Genomic DNA, 17,549 nt, shown 5'->3' with positions numbered 1-17,549 from the left:
GTTTTATTATTTTAATGACTTTCTAGCTATTCCTTGTTCCTATAACCATTATTATTTTAGTGGTTGCTCTAGGAATTAGTGTCCTCTTTAAGTTGTCATCATATGCCTAGAGGGCAGTACTTTATCACCTCATATGAAATATGAAGAACCTTGCTATAGCATAATTTTATTTAGCCCCCATCCTTTGTTCTTTTTCATTATGCATTTTACATCTACATGCATAATTTACTCCACAGTGCTATGCTAATTTTTGCGTTAAACAGCCTTTCTTAAAGAAATAAAGAACAGAAAAAAAAATCTTTTACACTCATACATTTGCTTAGTGTTTTTAGTACTCTTCATTCTTTTTTGTAGGTACAAATTTCAGTTTTGTTGTCATTTTTCTTCATTTTGAAGAACTTTCTTTAGGATTCTGTGTATTGCCAATTTTCTTTTCTTCTTTTTTTATTTTTTACTTTTTTTGGAGACGGAGTCTTGCTCTGTCGCCCAGGCTGGAGTGCAGTGGCACGATTTCGGCTCACTGTAACCTCTGCCTCCCGGGTTCAAGCAGTTCTCTGCCTCAGCCTCCCAAGTAGCTGGGATTACAGGTGCCTGCCAGCATGCCTGGCTAATTTTTGTATTTTTAGTAGAGATGGGGTTTCACCATTTTGGCCAGGCTGGTCCTAAACTCCTGACCTCGTGATCCACCTGCCTCAGCCTCCCAAAGTGTTGGGATTACAGGCGTGAGCCACCGTGCCCGGCCTATTGCCAATTTTCTTGTGACAAATTATCTGAGCTTTTTATTCTCTGAAAATATTTTCATTTACTGCCAAGTTTAAAGGATATTTCATTGATGTGGAATTGCTGTATTTTTTTCTTTTAGTACTTTAAAAATTGTTTTATTTTCCTCTTGCCTCTATTGTTTCTAATTAGAAGTAAACTTCCATTGTATAATTGATCCCCTCTATGTAATGCAACTTTTTACATAGTCTTGTACTTTTACAGTATTCAGTTATTTGGCTTTTTGTTTAAAATGATAACATCCGAAGTCTATTACCTTTTCACAGCCCACTCTTCCTGCTTTGCTTAGTTTAAATTTTATTTACAGTCATAGTTATTAATCCCTCCACAACATCCTGTACTTCTTTACCTCTTTAACTTTATTTGCTTGTTGACACCACAACACTGGTTAAATCCAACGTAACTGCTTCTCCATTCCTATTTTTAATCAGGTGAATGTGGTGGATGAAAAAAAAGAAACCTACACTAGTCTCATTTTAAATTCATGAGCACTGATCTAATTTGTGCCCTTATTCTTGCCTTGCAATCATTAAATTTTTCCTGTTATGTTACCTGGCCCACCCTTCTGACCAATTCTTTTATCCTTCCTTCACTTTAATTTAACATATTTTTTTCACATCCTTTCTCTTAGCTCATGACCATAGTTCTCCATTGAAAAATTGAGGAAATCTAAAGAGATGTTTCATAATATCCTGTTATCACATGTTCATAACTTGTATCTCTGCATGTATATTTTATATTTTCTTCTGTTACTGTGGATGAAATACCCATGTATGTAGCTAAAGCATGTCCTTTATGTGTGCATTGTAACCAACTCCTTCTAGACAATTTCATTTTATTGCTTTGGCAATTTTACACTTTCTCTCTGTACCATCACATTTTCACTCTTTATATGATCATTCTTATTATCATACACCTTTGTCATTATTTCTCTCATCTTAAAAAGAAGATGAAAGAAGTCATTGATCTTACATTCCATTTTAGGCAGTACTCTTTTCTCCTGCTTATATTTTTACAGCAAAACGTTATAAGAGGGTTGACTGTTGGCTGTCTACATTTTCTCTCTTCTCTTTCTTTCTTGAACTCCTCCAATAAACTTTTACAAGTCAAAGAGAATAATCCCCATTGTTATGGTCAATTCTTAGATTCCTTATTTTTGTTTTACACCTATATGAAATGCTTGACACAGTTTATCCCCTTTTCCCCTCTTCTCCCCTCCCCTCTCTTTTTTTCTTTTCTTTTTGAGACAGAATCTCACTCTAGCACCCAACCTGGAGTACAGTGGCACGATCTCAGCTCACTTTAATCTCTGCCTCCCGGGCTCAAGCGATTATCTCGCCTCAGCCTTCCAAGTAGCTGGGATTACAGGCACCTGCCACCACGCCCAGCTAATTTTTCTATTTTTAGTAGAGACGAGGTTTCACCATGTTGGCCAGGCTGGTCTCAAACTCCTGACTTCAGGTCATCCGCCCGCCTTGGCCTACCAAAGTGCTGCGATTACAAGCACTGCACCTGGCCATCACTTTCTTTTTTAAAACACTTCTTTACTTGGCTTGTTAGAACACCAGAGTTGATTTTTTTTTCTACATTTTTGGCCTTTCTCTGTCTTTTTGCTGGGTAAGTAAATCTTCTGAGTATCTGTCCTTAGATCTCTTCTTTTTTTCACTCTATCCTCATTCTCTTGATTATTCCTATCCATGTTCATGGTTTTAAGTGTCATCTCCATGTCAATGACTTTAAAATGCATATTTCTGTGTAGTCTTCCTTTCTGAACTCTTGTCCATCATATTCAAAGGCATACTAGTGTCCATTTTTATATTTAATGGGATCTCACACTTAATTTTGCCAAAAACACCCTCATAATATTTTGCCCCCCACCCCCTGCCCCGGCAAATGCTGCATCTCTTAATTTTTTTCTCCATCTTGTTTAGTGGTAACTCCACTATTCCAGTTGTCAGACCAACGATGTTAGTGTAGTTCTATGTTCTCTTTATTTCACGGCCATATCTGATTTATCAGCAAATTCTTTTGGCATTGTCTTTACAAAACCCGTCTTACCACAAAACATTCTATAAAACACTTTGTACCACACCACCACTGTCACCACCCTGCTCCCTGACTATATTATCTTTCACTTGTATTATTAACTGGTCTTTTTTTTTTATTTTGGCTCTGCCTTTATTCTATTTTTATACAGCAACACAGTGGTAGTGTTATATTTTAGGTTAGAGAGTGTTACTCTCCTGTTTAAATCTTCCAGTATAACTTCTGACTTGCTTCAGAGTGAAAGCTAAAACCTTTATACTATAACAGAAGATTTGCCCTCCATTGCTGCTGACCATATCTTTTGCTCAGCTTGTCTTTGGTTTAGTTCCAGTCATCATGGCTTCTTTGCTGTCATCAAATATTGTGAGCATGTTCCTATTCCTACAGTTTCAAACATGCTGTATAATATTTGCTTTATTTTATTTGCAGTCTAAGACCCATTGGAATATAGGTGCCCAAATACAGAACTTGTTTCTTTTTGTTGTAAGCACTGAGTATGTAGCAAATTGTCCTAGCACATAGTAGGCACTCAAGATTCAGTTTTCCTTTTCATAAGTGAGTTCCTCTCCCACCTGTTTTTCTTAAACTTGTTTTCAGATCCGTGATTCTAACTGCAACTATGAGGCCTTTATGAATATTATTAAATTGAGTGACAATATTGGAGAACTAGAAGCAGTCAGAGATAAGGCAGCAGAAGAATTACAGTATCTTAGATCTCTAGATACAGCAGGTGATGGTAAGTAATGTATTTAATTTAAAATATGTTTTTTTGAAGTATTATTATATCTTCAAAACTTTGGTTAATTTACCTAAATGTCATTTTCTGCTATTAATGTTTTCACCTTAATTAAATCTTCCTTATTAGGTTAACATGTGCTTAGTTAGAGTAAAAGCATTATTTTCAGAATGTGAGAATGTGATTATTGTAATTATCCTGAAAGTGAAGGTAATTGGCATGGTTTACTTTTAATTAAATAATTCCACTGTATAATTTCAGATGGTTTCTTTTATTGAATAAAACAATTGCTGTATTATTGGTTATTTTGTTAAATTACAGTAAGTGCATGTTTAAAGTATTTCATAAATAACATCACTTTCTAGTTCATGATTTCTTTGCTTTTAGATATCAACACTATCAAAAATCAAATAAATAGCTTACTATTCGTAAAGAAGGTATGTGACTCAAGAATACAGCGATTGCAGTCAGGCAAAGTAAGTAAAGTACTTTTGAATTGATGTTTAGTTATAAATACTTTATATTTATATATATTAAAATGCACAGTAAAGGACAAAAAGTAGGACATTTACCAGTGCAGCACTTTACAAGAGGACTTTAAAAAGAGTTTTCTCTTCTACAATGTGTTATAAATATTTGTTAAAACATGCCAAAAAGGTTAACTAAAATGCTGCCTGAAAAATGTTAAAGTAATTGAAGATTTTATTTTATTCCTTGATTTATGCATTTACTTGTGTATCATTTGTTTATTCAAAATTTACATGTATTCAATTTTGTGAGTTGCGTACTTTTTAGAAAAGCCAAGTAGACAGACACTTTTCATGGATTTTACATTTTAGTTGCAGAGTCAGGAAATTAACCAATAAGCAAACTGATGCATAATATCAGGTGGTGATATCTACTGCAAAAAACAGTAATAAAGCAAAGTAGCGTATAGAGAATGTCTTGGATTGGTTTAGATAGGTTACAAGAGGTTCGATGACAGTTGATCATAGTGAGATCTAAATAATATGAGGCAGTTAGTCCTGTGATGTATTTTTGTTTGCCTTTGAAGTGTCTGTCTTACAGCCAGTCATGAGAGCAAATGCAGGGGCACTAAAGCAAGAATGTCCTTGGTGAATTGGAGGAGATCGTTGTGATTGGTATGGAATGAATCAGCTATTGTGCTAGGAATGAAGTCATAGAAGAACCAGGGCGTTAGATCATGCATGGTCATATATGGTCTTAGTGGCCATAGTAAGAATTTTATTTTATTCTAATTATAATGAAAATCAATTGGAGATTTGCCCTGGCAAGTGACATTACCTGACTTATGAGCTAAAAGTTAAAATTATTATCTTTACTCTTTGTGAAGAATGAATAGACACAAAGTGTGAGATGATGGGGGTAAGAATGGAAACTGAGAGATTATTTGCAATACTCCTGATTTAAAACTAGATAAGAGATGTCTATGGAGGTCGTGAGAAGCGATTAGAGACTGGCTATAGTGCTAATAGGATTTTCTTAATGGCGTGAATATGGGGTGAGAAAGAAAAAAAATAACTCAAGGATAATTTCAGAATATTTTGGTTTGAGCAACTGTATAAATAGTGGTGCTGTTTACTGAATTGGGTAACACTGAAAGAGGAGGAAGTTTGGAAAAGAGAATTGAGTTTTGGGTATTTTAATTTGAGATCCCTGTTTGACATTCAAGTAGACATGCTAATTGGTAATCTTGAGTTCTAAGGAAAAGTTAGTGATGGAGATGAATTTTGTAAATCCTCAGAATTATCAGATGTTATAATGCTGAGAGATGGGATGATGTTACCTAAAAAGAGTGTGTGTAAGTAGGAATGCACTGGTGACTTGGTCCTACTACACTTCAGTGAACAGAATTTAAGACAAAGTAAAGAATCTAGCCAAAGAAACAGAGTAAGTAGCCAGTGAGATTGCAGGAAAACCCGAGCATGTGATATTGAAGCAGGGTATTTCCCTGACCCCTTCGCAGGACTTGCAACAGGGGTGTCTTGTTTACTACTCAGCCTGCCGTTCTCAACTCTTTGTGGTGGGGAGCGTGCAAGCGAACCATTGGGAACTTGAGTGAAGGAGTACTGGAACCAGCCTGCCACTTCGGCACTGGCGGGATCAAACTCCAACCACTCGGACCCACTGTGTTCCACCCCTCGCGAGAGGGAGCACACAGGTGAGTGGGTGGAGGAACTGGCCAGATGCATTAGCACTGGCAAGAGCAAACTCTGTTCAGGCCTTACAGCTGTCCAGTCAGGGGTGCCTGTGACTCCCAAAGCCCTAGAAGGTGTGTTACAATGCTCTCTTAGCTCTGCTGCCTGTGGATGGCTTAAGGGTTAACAGCTCAGTGGACCATTTGCCTTTTTGCATGAGGCGGCTTCCCTTCATCAGTGAGGGCACACAGCCCGTGTGACAGCCTTTTGTGTGCACACTCGTGGCTTCTGAGCTCTTATTCGGCATCCAGGAAAAATGAAGTCGCATGAATGAGTTGAAAGATGGTAAATGCTGAAGATTTTATGGCTGACGAAAGTAGCTCACAGTGGGAAGGGGAGCTGAAAAGGGGAATGGGGCGGGTAGGTAATCTTCCCCTGAAGTCCGGCTGTCTCCATTTGGATTCTTTCCAAAGTTATGCCATCAAACTGTCCCTCTGAAGTTGAGCTGCTTCTCTCCAATGTCCAGCTGTAGTCCTGGCTACCAGCTGAGTCTTGGTTTTTTATAGGCACAGGATGGGGTGGTGTGCAGCCATGGGTGGTTTAGGAAAAGGCAACATTCGAGCAGGAAAACAGGGATATAAGTTCTCACTTAGGGCTGTGGGCTCAGGCTTTTTGGCTTGAGGGTGGTGTTTTGCCAAGGACCGCCCTTTTCTGCCTAGAATTTTGTGCCCCCCGTCCCTAACAATATCTCAGAAGCCAAATGTTAAAAGTGTTTATAAATGGGAAAGAAGAGGTGTATCAAAGGATAACATGGAGAAATATGAAGACTGAGAATTGACCATTGGACTTACTACCTTCTGGATTATTGGTGATCTGATGAGAGCATTTTTTGTGGAGTAGTGGAGAAAAATCTTAATTGGAGTTTGTCCATGAGAGAATGGGAAGAGGTAAATTAGAAACAGTAATGGTAGTTGCTCTTTAGAGAAGTTTTGCCCTAAAGGAGAGCAGAGATTTGGGGCTTTAAGGCAGGAAAAAGCATTTCTTAAATACCCTTAGGTTTTTAATGAGGTCACATTTTTGGTGTGGTTTTCTGTTTTGAAAATTTATTTATGACTTTCTGGTCTTACAGTTTTGCAGTGTATTTAAATTCCTTAAGCAATAGAATAATTATTTTTAAAAACCATGGTGGCATATGTCTGTAATCCCAGCTACTCGGGAGGCTGAGGCAGGAGAATCGCTTGAACCCGGGAGGCGGAGGTTGCGGTGAGCTGGGATCACGCCATTGCACTCCAGCCTGGGCAACAAGAGCGACACTCCGTCTCAAAAAAAAAAAAAAAAAAAAAAAAACCTCAAATTTAGTTTTCTAGATGAATTATAACTTAAGAAACATTACTTGAGGCCCGTATTTGTTGTGTGTGTGTGCATGTACCTTTGTTTTGGTTAACTTTATTTTAAAACTAGTTTATATACTTGTGCAGATGAGCATAGAAGAAAGATACGGTTTCACTTGTGCTTTTCTTTAACTACTTCCGTATCTAGATCTCAGAGGTAGTGATCTTTCAGCGTCATTACTCAGTGTATTTACCCAGGCACTTTTTGATATTGAATCCTTTTAAAATTTAGATATTTTGTTTGCAAGCCTGTCAATTCCATTTTGAATACAAGCTTTATTTTTTAATGAGCTCAGATCATACTATGTTTTCCTTTGTAAGTAAACTCAGAATCCCCACGGATTTGCAGTTATATAGCCATGTTACTTATTTTAAAATCTTAGAAACCTTTCTCCTCAGCGAATTTTCCTTCCCATCCTGTATCTGTGGAGCCGCTGCTGGGCAGGAGAAAGAGGTGATACAATTTGAAGAAGGGAGACTTAGTAGAAATCATGTGCTGCCTCTAGATTGCTCTGTACCAGACATTTAAAGTCAGTTAGCTGTTATTATTCAATACTTATATGAAGGAAAATACAAATTATAGAGATGGATTTGTCTTTTTTTTTAATACTCTACATTTTCCTTTATTTACCACCTATGCTTAATTTAGTATCTGCCTCTGAATAGGGCAGCCTACTTCATTTACAGTAAACCTGACTATGTTTCTTTTTTAAATAGAGGGTTCTGAAATATGGATTTGGGAATATAGAGAAGCCAGTGAAAGTAAATAATTCATAGAAACATCATGGCTCTTATTGGAAAGGGCAGCAGCGTTTGAAAACACATAGTCATACTTACTGGCTTTGTGACTTAATAGGCAACCTTTTTCATCTTCGTTTTCCTTATCTGTTAAGTAGACGTGGTGATACATACCCAGTGGGATTGCTGTGCAGATTAAATGAAGTAATATGTGTAATGTAACTAGCTCAGTGCCTGATACGTAGATGCTCTTTAAATTTTGGACACAATTTTTCCTTTTTTTTTTTTTTTCATATGTAGGTTGTTTCCTTGCTCTGTGACTTTGGAAAGTATGTCTGAAATTCACTGTTTAGAGAGTCTGGAAAAAAAACACATTTTCTCTAATAATTAGAGATTTTACTGAGCAAAATTACTCTTTAGGCATATTTTGTTTTCCTAGTAGTAAATAGACTTTATACATGAAAATGTTGAGTTTTTAAAATTCTTGCATATGTTAAACATTTCCTTCACCCTTTTAGCCTTTGGAATGTTCATTTAGAATATATAGAGATAGAGAATAATTGAAAACATAGTGATTTCTATTTATTTTATATTGAAAGAGTTGAATGCTAATATTTTTAATGTGTTAATATTTTTAATTTGCTAAACAACTCTTAACTAGGAATTTAAATTCACAGAATGTATATTGGGAAACAACATGCATGAGAAGGGAAAAACTTCATCTTTACTCCATTTTAGCTTGATTTTTTTCCTTATATTTATGTAAACATCTTTAACAATGAATGATTAGATAAAATACTGACTTATATTCACTTTTGTCTGTAGGAAATAAATACTGTGAAACTTGCAGCAAACTTTGGGAAACTTTGCACAGTCCCCCTGGACAGCATTCTTGTAGACAATGTTGCACTACAATTTTTTATGGGTAGGTAGATCAATTCTATTTAAATGATATAGCCATTGAATTTCTTTTTTGATTTTTTATTGTGGTAAAATACACATACAATTTAGTATCTCAGCTATTTTTAAGTGTATAGTTCAGTGATATTAAATGTATTCATGATGTTGTACAGTCTCCAGAACTATTTTTATCTTCCAAAACTGAAACTCTACTCATTCAACACCAACTCTCTCCATTCCCCACACCTTCAACCCCTGCAACCATCATTCTGCTTTCTGTCTCTATGATTTTGACTACTCTTAAGTACCTCACGTAGGTGGAATTGTACAGTATTTGCCTTTTTGTGACTGGCTTACTCCCTTAACATGGATATGCCCTCAGATTTTATCCATGTTACAGCATATGTGAGAATTTCCTTCCTTTTTAATGCTGAATAATATTCGTGTGTGTGTGTGTACACACACGCACACAGTTGCTTCTCCCCTTACCTTTTCTCCCCTCCCTCCACTTTTCCTAATTTCTCTGCCTTATACTTCTAGTACTACGTTGAAACGAAGTGGCAAACACAGGCATCTTTGTCTTGTTCCTGATATTAATCTTTGTCTTGTTCCTGATCTTAATCTTTGTCTTGTTCCTGATCTTAAAGAAAAGTATTGTCTTTCATCATTGAGTATATTATTCACTGTGGGCTTTTTCAGATACAGCTTTTATTATTTTGAGATAGTAGCCTTCTGTTCCTGGTTTATTGTTTTTGTCATGAAAGTGTGTTGAATTTTGTGATATGCTTTTTGTGTATCAATTAAGACGTGTTTATCCTTTATTCTGTTGTGCTGTATTAGACTGATTTTTTTTTTTTTGTATGTTCAACCATCTTTGGATTCCAGGAATAAATGCCACCTTAGTCATGGTGTATAATCTCTTTAATATGCTGCTGAATTTGTTTTGCTAGTATTTTACTGAGGATTTTTACATTTATATTTATAAGGAACATTGGTCTGTAGTTTTCTTGTACTATCTTTATCTGGTTCTGTTTTCAGGATAATGCTGGCCTCATAGAATGAGTTAGGAAGTGTTTCCTGTTTAATTTTTTGGAAAAATTTAAAAAGGATTGGTGTTATTTTTTCTTTAAATGTTTGATAGAATTCACCAGTGAAGCTATTCAGGTCCAGGTCTTTTCTTTATTGAGGATTTTTGGTTACTGATTCATTCTTCTTACTACCTATCAGTCTCCTCAGATTTTCAATTTCTTCATGATTTAGTCTTGGGTAGATTTTCTGTTTCTAGGAATTTTTCCATTTCCACTAGGATATCTGATTTATTGGCGTACAATTGTTCATAGTACTTTTAGTTTTGTAGAGTCATTAGTAATATCCCCACTTTCACTTCTGATTTTAGTAATTTGAGTCGTTTCTCTTTTTGTCCTCCTAGATAAATGTTTGTCAATTTTGTCACTCTTTTCATAGAATCAACTATTGCTTTCATTGACTTTTACTATTGTTTTTCTGTTCTCTCTTTTGTTTATCTCTGCTCTAATCTTTACTATTTCCTTCCTTCTGCTAGCTTTGGGTTTAATTTGTTCTTTTTCTATTTCCTTATGTTGTAAAGCTTTCTAACTTTACAACATGAGGAAAGATGATTTCAGATTTTCCTTTTTGCTGTGTCCCATTAGTTTGATATGTTATGTTTGTTTTAATTAATCTTTATGTATTTTCTAATTTCTCTTATGATTTCTTCTTTGATCCGTTGGTTGTGTGAGTGTGTTTTCATGTTTTCAGAGGATAAGTAGGGTAAATAAAAAGTGTGTTGATTTCCCAAAATATATGAGTTTTCCAGTTTTAATTTTGTTATTGATTTGTAATTTTATCCCATTGTAGTTGGAGAAGATACTTTGCATGATACCCATTTTTAAAAACTTTATGAGACTCAATTTGTGGCCCACTGTATGGTCTGTTTAGAAAATATTCCATGTGTACCTGAGAAGAAGCTGTATGCTGTTGTTGGGAAGTGTTCTGTATGTTTGTTAAATCTACCTGGTATTTTGTGTTAAGTCCTCTACTTCCATACTTACCTTCTGTCTGGGTCTATCTGTTACTGAGAATGGGGCATTGAAATCTCCAACTATTACTGTGGCACTGTCTCTTTTTCCCTTCAAATCTGTCTGTTTTTGCTTCATATATTTTGGTGATCTGTTAATAGGTATGTAAATGTTTGTAATCGTTGTATCATTTTCTTATGCTGAATCTTTTATTAATATATAATGACCTTATTTATATCTTAACCTTTTTTGATTTAAAGTCTATTTTACCTGATACTAGTATAGCCTCCCCTGCTCTATTTTGGTTATGTTTGCATGTGATGTGATTTTTCATCCTTTGACTTTCAATTTATTTATGTCTTTGTATCTAAAGTCTTTGTAGACAGTATAACATTGGATTGATTTTTTTAATCCATTCTGCCAGTCTCTGTCTTTTGATTAGAAAGTTTAATCAATATACATGTAAAGTAATTATTTATAAGGAAAGAGTTCTGTCATCTTATTTGTTTTCTACATGCTTTATGTCTTTTTTGATAGTCATTTTCTACATAACTGACTTCTTTTGTATTTAGTTGATTTTTTTGTAGTGACATGTTTAAATTTCTTTCTCATTCCTCTTATGTATATTATGTAGCCATTTTCTTTGTGGTTACTATGGGGATTACATGTAACACCCTAAATTTATAACACTGTAATTTGAAATTATGTCAGCTTAATTTCAAATGTATTCAAAACTTTGCTCCTTTACAGCTCTGTCACCATCCCTCTTTTGATGATGTCACAAAACTAAGTCTTTACAAATTGTGTGTTCAAAATATGAACTAATAGTTCTTTTAAATGAGTTACTTTTGTAAATTATGTAGAAACCAGGATGTGCAGTAACAGAGTACAATATTTCTGGCTTTCAGACTGATAGTTGATTTTTTAAAAAATTGTATTCATCTTTCCAGTCACATAGAAAACAAAAAAAATAGAGTTACAAATCATTGTTAATACTAGCTTTTATAATTGCCCATATTTTTACTTTTACTGAGATATTTCTTTCTTCATATGATTTCAAGGTACTAAGTTACTATCTAGTGTCCTTTTGTTTAATTTACCCTTCAGTGCATTTTGCAAGGCAGGTCTTATGGTAAGATGCTTCCTTTGCTTTTGTTTATCTGGGAATCCTTATTTCTCTCTCATTGTGAAGTATAGTTTTGCCAGATATAGGAACTTGGTTGACAATATTTTTCTTTTAGCACGTTGAATATCACTCCATCACCTTCTGGCCTCCAAAATTTCTTGAAAGAAATCTGCTGATAATCTTTGGATATTTTGTATGTATTGTTTTTCTCTTTCTGCTTTCAGATTATTTATTTTTTGAAAGTTGAATTATAATGTGTCTCCATGTGGGTATCTTTGAATTCATCTTAGTTGGAGATTGTTGAGCTTTTTGGATGTTTATATTCATGCCTTTCTTCAAATTTGGGAAATTTTCATTCATTTCTTCAAATATGATCTGCCTGTTTCTCTCTTTCTTCTCCTTATAGAACTCCCACATGTAACTTGGTCCAGCAGGTCCCTTAGGCTCTGTTTACTTTTCTTTATATTTTTACATTCTGTTTCTTGAATCTAAAACTTTTATTAATCTATCCTTACATTGGCTGATTCCTCTGCCTGCTCAACTCTACCTTAAATTTCCTTTAGTGTGTTTTTTATTTTAGTTATGTACTTTTCACCTCTATCATTTTATTTTGGTTTCTTTTAGGTTTTCTATCTCTTTATTGATCTTTCCATTTTGTTCATAGATTGTTTTATTGACTTTTTTACATCTTTCTTTAGTCTTTTGGGCATCTTTAAGGTAGTTGTTTTAAAGTCTTCGTCTAGTAGATCTTCCATCAGGTCTTTTTTGGGGACAGTTTCCTTTGATGTATGTTGGCTTTTTTTCCTCTTTGAATGGGCCACACTTGCCATGTACTTTGTATGCCTTGGTGTGTGTGTGTGTGTGTGTGTGTGTGTCCGTGTATGTGTGTATGAATAACTGGCTATTTGAATCTAATAACGTAGTAACTCTGGAAATCACTTTCTTCGCTTTCCTTAGGGTTTGCTGTTCTTTATTGTTGTTACTGTTTTTGTTTTTAATATGTAGGCTGTCTATGCTAAGGATCAGCCTGAGGTATAAACTTAAAGTCTTCTTAAGACTATCAAAAGCAATGGCAACAAAAGCCAAAATCGACAAACGGGATCTCATTAAACTAAAGAGCTTCTGCACAGCAAAAGAAACTATCATCAGAATGAACAGGCAACCTACAGAATGGGAGAAAATTTTTGCAACCTACTCATCTGACAAAGGGCTAATATCCAGAATCTACAATGAACTCAAACAAATTTACAAGAAAAAAACAAACAACCCCATCAAAAAGTGGGCAGAGGACATGAACAGACACTTCTCAAAAGAAGACATTTATGCAGCCAGAAAACACATGAAGAAATGCTCATCATCACTGGCCATCAGAGAAATGCAAATCAAAACCACAGTGAGATACCATCTCACACCAGTTAGAATGGCCATCATTAAAAAATCAGGAAACAACAGGTGCTGGAGAGGATGTGGAGAAATAGGAACACTTTTACACTGTTGGTGGGACTGTAAACTAGTTCAACCATTGTGGAAGTCAGTGTGGCGATTCCTCAGGGATCTCGAACTAGAAATACCATTTGACTCAGCCATCCCATTACTGGGTATATACCCAAAGGACTATAAATCATGCTGCTATAAAGACACATGCACACGTATGTTTATTGCGGCACTATTCACAATAGCAAAGAGTTGGAACCAACCCAAATGTCCAACAACGATAGACTGGATTAAGAAAATGTGGCACATATACACCATGGAATACTATGCAGCCATAAAAAATGATGAGTTCGTGTCCTTTGTAGGGACATGGATGAAACTGGAAAACATCATTCTCAGTAAACTATCGCAAGGACAAAAAACCAAACACCGCATGTTCTCTCTCATAGGTGGGAATTGAACAATGAGAACTCATGGACACAGGAAGGGGAACATCACACTCTGGGGACTGTTGTGGGGTGGGGGGAGGGGGAAGGGACAGCATTAGGAGATACACCTAATGCTAAATGACGAGTTAATGGGTGCAGGAAATCAACATGGCACATGGATACATATGTAACAAACCTGCACATTGTGCACATGTACCCTAAAACCCTAAAGTATAAAAAAAAAAAAAAAAAAAAAAAAAGACTATTCTGAGCTTGTGCTTTTCCTTGGGCATGCATAGTCACTTTCTAATTTTACACATATGTGGTTGCTTTTGAATGGCCTCATTTTTAATGCATGGCTCCTAAAGGGAGATAAAGGTAAAACTGTAGGAGTCAAGGGAGAAAGGGTGCCAGTCTTCTAAATCCCTTGCTCGTTACTTCAGCAGGAAGGAAAGGGGCTTGGAACAATCAAGAGATATGCAACAACAAAGGCTGCCTATTTGTCTGCACCTCTTTGATCAGAAGCAGCAGTGTGCTGTCAGAGCCTAGATGCTGAATATTTGAAGGACAAGTTGCTTTTTGTCCACCCTGGTTCCTACTTGCTGTGTACAAGCTAATTCTGGAGTGCATGCACAGCTACTTGTTCTAGGGGTCTGAGAGTGGTGAATGGTAGCTGCAGTTGTGCTAAGAGCTGAAATGGACTGAGATTAACCAAAGCTTACTTCCCAAGCCTTCCCCTAAATGTTGCAAATCTTCAGTAGATTCCAGAGTTCCAAATTAGTTACATCGGATTCTGCCATTGCACTTGTTGTGGAGGTGGAGAGATAGAATTCTGGTGCTTCACACTCCCACATCTTCTTTGAAATTTTTAAGAATTTTAAATATTATTAAATTTTAAGTAGTTAATATTTTGCATGCCAAATTCAGTCCACCCTTTATTCTCTGAAATGTTTTTCTTTAGAAACCATGGAGGTAGAGCTTTATTTTGTTTTGAAGGAAATAGTTATCATAACTAATATGCATTTACCAAACTGCTTTTAAAATAAATTCTAGGAAATTCTAATGCAAATTAAAATTCATTGAGAAAGAGTACTTTATTGGGAACATACAATGTATATAACCTGTTTGTATCATTTTTGTTCATGTGTACATGAGGGATTTTGTTTTTATACCATTTTAATATATACTTTTTAATTTAGATCTTATTGCTATTACATTAGAATTGCTTTTATCTGGAGGACATTTTCAGTAAACCTCTACATTTTCATTTTTGTGATAAAAATATAAATATATGGTTTATTGAAGAGTCATTTTTAAAAATATGTCTAGAAATATTCATATTATAACAATCTTTATTGAGAACAAATGTTGAATGTTTTATGTAACAAATTTATTCACTAGAGATTTTATCATGAAAAGTGGGATTGAAAAAATTCTGAAATACATGACTTCACTTTTGTTTTTAACGTAACTGGTCTTTTAATTTACAACTATATTTTCACCTCAGGGATTTGCTAAAACATTTTCAAAATGTGGAGTTTTAAACACTTGAAACTTTAATCCTTCTTTACTTGTCATACAACTACATGGACCCCAAATTGTGTGACACTAATATTTATGTTATTATGGATTTTTGATTGGTAGATTACATGCAGCAAACTGGAGGTCAAGCACATCTATTCTTTTGGATGACAGTGGAAGGATACCGGGTTACTGCCCAACAGCAGCTAGAAGTTTTATTAAGTCGTCAGAGAGATGGAAAACATCAAACCAACCAAACCAAAGGTCTTTTAAGAGCAGCTGCTGTTGGAATTTATGAACAGTATTTATCTGAAAAGGTGAGGCTGTATTTTGATTACTGTTTTCTTCTTTAGCAGTATTATTAATAATTTTTGTAATCCATTGCTTACGCCAGGCCAACTACCTTGAAAACATTGTCTCCTTTAATCGATAACAATTTTCCTGTCTGTCTGTATCCTCGTTTAAGTGAAGATTCTGATGTTTAGCCAGTCAAATTATCATGGCCACAGTCATGCAAATACTAAATGATAGAATCAAGATTCAAGGTCACACATTAGATTCACCACAGGCTGAAAGTAGAAGGATAGAAAAAGATAAACCATGCAAAAGTAAACAAAAGAGAGTACGTATGTATATTTAAAAAATGTATATATGTTTAAATGTATGTATTAAACATATATACATTTAATAACAGAGCCCCCCAATGAATGAAACAAAAATTTGCAGAATTGAAGGGTAAGAGAGACAATTCAACAGTTAGAGTTGGAGACTTCAATACCCAACTTTCAATAATTGATAAAACAATGAGATAGAAAAACATCAAGGATATACAAGACTTTAGGAACATTATAAATCACTTAATCCTATAGAATAATATATATGCTATACTATAATTCTATAGAATATATATAATACACTATAATTCTATAGAATATATATAATCTATAGCGTCTATAGAATATATTTTATATACTATATAATTGTATAGATTATTTTATTATAGAATTTATAGAATACATATATAGAATAGAATTGCTTTAAAACTTATAGAATACATGTATTATTCTAATGTAATATTCTAATAATATTGTAATAATTCCAATATTCTAATAACAATTCTAATAATATATGTATATATTGTTATATATGTAATATGTAATATACGTAATACTGTAATACATATATGTATATTATTCTATAGACTCTTTCCCCTAACGACAGCAAAATACACATTATTTTCCAGACCACATGAAACATTCTCCAAGATAAATCATTTGCAAGGCCATAAAAGCCATCTCCATTTAAAAGTATTGGAATCATTCTTTGATCAGGATGGAATCAAATTAGACATCAACAAAAGGAAATTTGGGGAAACTACAAATAATTGAAAATTAACATATTTCTAAATAGCCTCTGAGTCAACAAGAAATGACAAGGAAACTAGAAAGTATTTTTAATTGAGAATGAAAATGCATCGTATCAATTCATGAGATGCAGCTACTTAGTGCTTAGAAGAATATTTGTAGCTTTAAAAATGTCTAGGATAAAAGATCTACAATCGACAATCTTAAGTTTTTACCTTAAAAATCTAGAAATGAAAAATAAATCCAAGGCAAACAGAAGAAAGGAAACAAAAATTATTATGAGAATCAGTGAATAGAAAACAGAAAAACCATAGTGAAAATCGAAAACCAAAAGTTGGTTCTCTGAAAAATATCAACAATATTGACAAACCTTTAGCTAGACTGGCCATGAAAAAATGGGAGAAGACACAGATAACGAAATTCATAAATGAAAGGGGAGACATGAACCCTGACCCTACAGAAATTAAAAGGAGTAAGCAAATATTATGATCAACTTTATGACAACAAATTAAACAACTTAAAGTGGACAGATTTTTAGACACAGATTGCTACACTAACTCAAGAAGAAATAGAAAATAAAATAATTGCTTAATAAGGTCTAATTCTTGCTGGCTATAGAAAAAAATGCTAAAATCTTGGTCTGTGGTGAAATCATATTTTTTTAAGTATAGGACAAGAAAATGTTTTTCTCTAATTTGAAATACTTTTTGAATGAAAATGGAGAAAAGGATTACAGTAAACAGAAATTTATGTACTGTTCCTCTAAAATTGGTAGGTGACCTTTGACGAGGCCGAAAGCAGCCTAGAAAAGAGTTGACTGACCTGAGTTGTTTGATGTTACATGTAGGTTGTGATAAAAACTCATATAGTGAACAAAATGACTCCTGTTT

The 17,549-nt window shown here is 34.5% G+C and overlaps 1 protein-coding gene across 2 annotated transcripts in view; it reads left to right on the top strand.

The window, feature by feature from the left end:
- The window catches only part of SNX13 (sorting nexin 13), a 150,707-nt gene that overhangs the window by 86,209 nt on the left and 46,949 nt on the right, over positions 1-17,549 (top strand). For both annotated transcript variants that reach the window (XM_003252611.3, XM_030822186.1), the window contains 4 exons: positions 3,424-3,562; positions 3,950-4,038; positions 8,676-8,775; positions 15,419-15,612. In XM_003252611.3, coding sequence (XP_003252659.1) covers positions 3,424-3,562; positions 3,950-4,038; positions 8,676-8,775; positions 15,419-15,612 — 522 coding nt within the window. The remainder of the gene's footprint in view (positions 1-3,423; positions 3,563-3,949; positions 4,039-8,675; positions 8,776-15,418; positions 15,613-17,549) is intronic.

The sequence above is a fragment of the Nomascus leucogenys genome, chromosome 11, assembly GCF_006542625.1.
Source record: "Nomascus leucogenys isolate Asia chromosome 11, Asia_NLE_v1, whole genome shotgun sequence".
In the NCBI taxonomy this organism is placed as follows: Eukaryota; Metazoa; Chordata; class Mammalia; order Primates; family Hylobatidae; genus Nomascus; species Nomascus leucogenys.
Note: the sequence above shows the minus strand (reverse complement) of the source record. Positions and strands in the feature narration are given on the sequence as shown.